The sequence below is a fragment of the Polistes dominula genome, unplaced genomic scaffold, assembly GCF_049000335.1.
Source record: "Polistes dominula isolate Pdom_NZ unplaced genomic scaffold, Pdom_raw_medaka contig_31, whole genome shotgun sequence".
NCBI classification, from domain to species: domain Eukaryota; kingdom Metazoa; phylum Arthropoda; class Insecta; order Hymenoptera; family Vespidae; genus Polistes; species Polistes dominula.
Window position 1 is genome coordinate 5,594,547 of NW_028300925.1, and position 6,000 is coordinate 5,600,546.

General features: G+C 33.1%; 1 protein-coding gene across 2 annotated transcripts in view; it reads right to left on the bottom strand.

Moving 5' to 3' along the window:
- Positions 1 to 5,352, bottom strand: part of LOC107073941 (EGFR adapter protein) — a 197,149-nt gene extending 191,797 nt beyond the window's left edge. The window contains exon 1 of one of the 2 annotated variants that reach the window (XM_015334900.2): positions 5,276 to 5,352. In XM_015334900.2, the coding sequence (XP_015190386.1) occupies positions 5,276 to 5,337 (62 nt within the window). In that variant the 5' untranslated portion in view covers positions 5,338 to 5,352. The remainder of the gene's footprint in view (positions 1 to 5,275) is intronic. The other variant, XM_015334902.2, reaches the window with a different exon arrangement.
- Positions 5,353 to 6,000: the final 648 nt, after the last annotated feature.

Below are 6,000 nucleotides of genomic sequence, written 5' to 3' on the forward strand. Positions count from 1 at the left end.
TTCATTTTTCATTCAAACTGACAGAACGTGTCGCTTCCCTATAAAATAACTTACATTACAGATCATTTTCTAAGATACGAGAGACCGCTCCATAGAATCTTATTTGTTGTCCGTTCAGTGGTATTTCTACTCGTTTTTAGTAATCCGTTGGCCCATCACGAAGGTTCCAAAAGCATTTACGCATACTACAAGGACTACGGACCCTTCCAAGATTCCACAAGTATAGGTCATCTTCTTAAGTTCCAAACCCTTGAGATACAATCGTGAAACAAGCTTCTGTTTATTTTTCTTTAGCTTTTTTTTTAGAACGCCCTATCGTTTTTTGACGATCTCTAATACCGATGAGGGTGCTTATATAATACATGGCCCTATTTCAATTATAAAATATGTTTTCAGATGTAAATACAGAGATTATAAAAACTCTAAAGATATCATTAAGTGGATTTCATTCATAAACTAATTTATCTCTCCATTAAAATAGTATCGTTTATTATAAATTATATAAATCACCTTCTAAAATTATTTTTTAAATGTTTATTTATAAAAAAAATGAATATCAAGAGTATTTTTCACACATTAAAGCAGTAAAAAAAAATAGATACATACGGATATCTAAAATATTTTTTATTTATTTTGATACAGCACTTGGGTTTATTTTTTCGCGTAACTCTTTTTCAGTTTGTCTGAATATATAATTTTGATAGAAAAAAAATATACTGTAATAATACAATTTATCTGTCCATTCTCTTGTTGTATCAACTATCCAGATAGAACAATTTAAATGAAAGAATAAGAATAAAAGAAATGTTAGGTATGCGCCGAAGGTTTTTCGTAATGATCTTGGTTGCGTGATTAAGAGCGATTAGGAGAAACGTTAGAAGGTGTTTTAAAGTCACGCGATAATGTTGGGAGGAAGTGTTATTACTCACTCTGCACTCGGTACTGTGTATGCTTTAATGATTGACATCCATTAGTGGTTTAAAAATCATCCCGAAGATGAAGAAGATGAAGAAGAGGACTTCGCTCGCTTGCTCGCGCGTGCCTTTAGGCTTGAGCTTTGAAAATGCGATTTGCATATATGCAAATAACGAACGTAAGCCTGGCGCCTAAGTGCCGGAGCGAATCGCTACTCGCACGAGCGAACCACTGCTGAGAGTGATCGTTCAGCTCGCGATCTGAGGATTACGATAATGCAAAGACAAAAAGGATTCCATTTTGAGCCGGGAAGGAATCGCTCGAGGTTATCGCAACTTCAACTCGATAAATCCTCCGCAGAACTTATGTTCTCTAAGTTCTTTATAAAGAAGACTCGAATGTTTCCTATACGAACGATTAATTAATTCATCATCCCAACATGAATATCGAATGTCGACGTAAACGAGTTTATTAGAGCTTCTGTATTTTTTTCATTTTTTCCTTTACCAATTTAAACACACGTTTTATCTATTTTATTTTCAATTACAACCCTTGCTACTATTAGAATCATTAGTATTATTTACATATATTATGATTGTACCATCATGTTATTATCGTAAACATCATCTCGACAAACTAGTACCTCCTATTTATATTCTTGGATTTAACTACATTCAAAAAATATCAACGAACATTTATCTATTAAAACATCTTAGGCACGTAATAACTGAAACACGTCAAATAAATTACAACTTATTATAATGCACATATGACAATTATTTAAATTTCTTAACTGATCGTGAAACTAGTTAAATATATCTTGTTAGATAATAACAAGAATCACAAAATTTTTGCAAATATAATGTATGTAACTCACGTTGAAATTTGTATGTAATATATTTACAGAACGTTGTTAACCTTGTTGTAAAAGATTCAAGGAAAAGAAGAAAAAGTTAAGCGATCGTTCATACGTGTCAACATTCTTTCTAATTCTAATCACCAGTATGTTCATAAGTTCACATTCTTTTCTTTCAATGCCGCAATCGATAAAACTCATCGTTTAGCGAGTCAAGATATATGAAGATAGGGGGAGACCTGTTCATTCCTTGGAATCAAGTAAGCGAGACGGAGAAACTGAGCGTGAAAGGCTTTTTGCGCGTGCGCGCACGCGATCCTACGAGAAACCGTCAGCACGCGCGTGGAATTGCTCCTTCGAATGACGAAAGGGAAGTGAAAGAGGAAAGACATGTTTTATTTTTTTTTTTTTTTTTTTTAGTTTTTACATCGAAATTACCTCACTCTTGCAATGTCTCCATAAATAATTGAACCCGTCAATTCATTACCTTGTGATTTATTTTTCTCAAGTCTTTGATCTTTCATTTTAAACGCATGTAATATCGAAATGTTTTAATATATAAAATAATATTAAAAAGAAAACATAAAAATAATTAATTATTCCTTTCTCGAAAGAAAAAAGAAAATAATTAACATTTCCAAATTACGTTTCAACCCCTATAAATCTTATATTATAAAATTGGTCTTTTTTTTTTTTTAAACTAATGTAATCAATTTGTAATTTTGTTAATTAAAAAATAACTGTACGAAACAATTATTTTTCTTTTCATGGTATCCGACGTGTCACATTTTATTTACCTAAGAAGATATATATGTAAGTCGAAGCGATACCTCGTGCCACACGATATAAGGAATCCTCGTGTGGTGCTATTTAATAACGTTGCCAGCGCAATAATCGATAACACCCGGGGTAAAGGCTAACCGTGAAAGAGTTACGTACGAAAGGCTACGTGCCTAACGGAGTACATCTCCACTTAAAGTCTCACGAGAAAGAGAGAAAAAGAGAGAGAGAAAAGGGCAGGAAGGGGTGGTAAGGAGATAAAACAGAGAAATAAAGAAGCTGCGGGCATATATTTTTTATACACGTGCGCTTGAAAAGACGGAGGAGTCTAGATGCTTGTTCGTTCGATGATGAAAAAATAAAAAGAGAAATTTAAAAAAAAAAAATAATAAAAAAAATAAAATAAAAATAAATAAATAAAAATTTTAAAAAATTGGAGAGTAATGTGATACGCCAGTCGAAACACTCGATGCGAATAACCAAGGAAACCATAAAAAAAGAAAAAAAAAATAGGGAAAAGAGAAAAGAAAAAAATGTGGAAAGACGTGGTAGGGTGGGTATACGGGGTGTGTTTATATCGCAGTAATTAAAGGTTAGCTCAATATGATATACCGGGATGCTTCTTTATAAATCTTCTCGCGTTACTTCTTGCAGCACTTTTTTCAACCTTTATTCCAGCCGATAATCAATTGTACACGCGCGCATGCTTAAAGAAACTCTCGTGCAAAAGTGCGACAAGATTTACCGTTTATTCCCTTCATATAATAGCTTACGGATGGTTAACTCTTTCATTTTTGTTAAAATCTCTTCTCCTTAGAATACCTACGATATAATGTTCTTTTAATCTTTTATTACAATTGGTAGAAACACTGAGAGATCATAGTATTCTTATTTATCGATTATATCGTAACTTTAATAATAGTAATAATAATTATTGTTATTTTGTAATAATTTTATGTGATAAAAAGTAGGAATATTTGGCATACCATTTTATATTTCTTTATTAATTTGACATAATAAAATTACGATATATTCGTATAAATCTAAAATCGCATATTCTCTGTTTAAATATCATCATTTATATGTCATGTAGAAAAGGAATCTCGAAGAAATGAAAGGTGTACCTCCACCAAATCCTACGTGCTTGCATATGGGAAGAATGAGACAAAGAAATTCCTACCAGAATGGTTCTCGCACCACATGACGCACGACTCGGGTCCGCACAGCGCGTTTAGAAAAATGATCCTGCACTCCAAGAGAAGTTCCTTAAGGCTAATCGGGTTTGAACATATTCACCGGACGTTTCCGGGAATAGTCATGGAAATTGAACGACTGGAAAATCCATTTGATCCGATTCGATGCGTCCACAAGTTAAAACAGAAAAAGTTTCGTTGCTTTTATTATCGACGAGTCACATAAAGTCTCCCATCCAAGAAGATCAACTATTTTTTTTTTGCGGTCCAAGTCATTTCATTCGACTCTGTCAAATACTATAGACTTAATTGCTCATCGATACGGAACGGAAATAATTCACATTATAATTCATGACATTAATACGAATGTATATGGATTGATCCATTGATACGATAATATATTTTCATTTCAAATGAAATATACACCCGATAGCTTTCATAATATTTTTTTTTATTTCTTTAAAAACAATCCATAATTAACGCGAGATAGCAAATAATTAAAATTTATGGAGTAATATTTAAATAAAAATTTCTAGCAACATATTAAAGATCATTATAGCACGACACGGTATAAAAAAAAAAAAAAGAGAAAATCTTCATTGTCACGGTAAGAACGTTTAATAAATAATAGAAAGTAATGAAAAAGTACTTCGTGAAGAAGAATGAAGAAGTAAATGGTCGGCCGATGTCAGGTGGAAAGGTGGGCGAGAAAATCGCAGTTTCGCACGTGCGCACGTCTTTGGCTCACCATGGTCACGTGGCTCACGCACAAGTTCAAAAGAGAGCTTTCGCGCGAACAAGTAAACGTGTGCCGATCGCGTGCGTGCTCGCGATAGTTGTTGGGTTTGAAACCCCATCGATCAAAAAAGGAGAGGAAAAGAAATAATGGTGGGTCTGAAAAAGATGAGCTTGCCAAAGAGAGAAAGAGACAAATTGGAGATGGAACCAAAAAAAAAGAAATAACAAAAAAATGGTATAAAATCGTACATGAAAATTACATATTCGGTGAGAGAGTTATGCTTAAAAGGCCTCCAACGAAACATTGTCGTCAGCTAAAAGCTTCGTATATGTCAACGTCATGTTCACGACATATCGTAACTTTTATATGCACACGTGTGTACGTGTGTATATGTATTTATTAGATACGTGGATAGAGAGTGAGAGAGAAGAAAATACCGACACGATTTTGCTGTAAAATTAGAGAGGAGCCATAGTCGAGTTACCCAACGTGCAATACGTGCAATATTTTCTACCGTTCTCGTGGATTTCGACAAAACCTTAGTCGTGAATTTCGCAAATTCCTTCATGAATTCCTTTGGATTCCTCGTATATTTCGTGGTATTTAAAATAGTAAAGTGCATGAAAAAAAGAAAATAGTTATAACCTACTTTTATCAATTTTCATTTTTATACTAACTATTTTGTAGAGATTCTTTTTCTACTTATACGATAGAGTGATTATGAAATGATATATTATAATGACGTGTATATATATATACGTTAAGTACATTAAATGTTAATTAAACATTTACCTTAGCTCTGACGAATTTCTTCGAAAGCGGTTCTGCCATAATAGGTAGACATCACTTCCCATGGGATTGGCACTGTTTCCGGTATTTTTCACGGCAACGCCGAAGACATTATCGTAAAAAAGCACATCCGATATCGAGTTTCACTCATCACATTATATAACACGGTTACCACTTTATCCGTATTACGGATATTATACGTTGTCTCGATTAACGAAGTATCTTGTCAGTTACCTACACTTTTCAATCGGTCACTTTTCTCTTGTTTTTAAATAAAAACTTCTTCATTATAACATCCTGCCTTTTCTTATTACTTTTTTTCTTCTTCTTTCTGAAGTCATAAGTGATAGACCATTTAAATGACTCACACACGTTGCAATGCTAAAAATGAAAATTTAGGTAGAAACGAAATGTTATTTCGACGTATGTATAACTTGACGATAGACTCGTTAACGATGTCGGTGACTTTTATTAGTCTTAAAAAAGTATCCTGTCCCTTTCATTTTGTACTCTCGTGATCTTCTATAATTTTACATCTGGAGCTTTTAAGAAAACTACTTTTCTCTTGCCGCGAATTTATATTAATATTTAAGCTAAGTAGATAACTCGGATTTCGTTTATTTTTCTTTTCAAAATACAAAGAAAAGATGTTGCTCCATTGATTCGTAGCTATCAGCGAGATTTTTTCGATCTTTTCATTCTCCTTTTTTAAATTTACTTAAAATGAC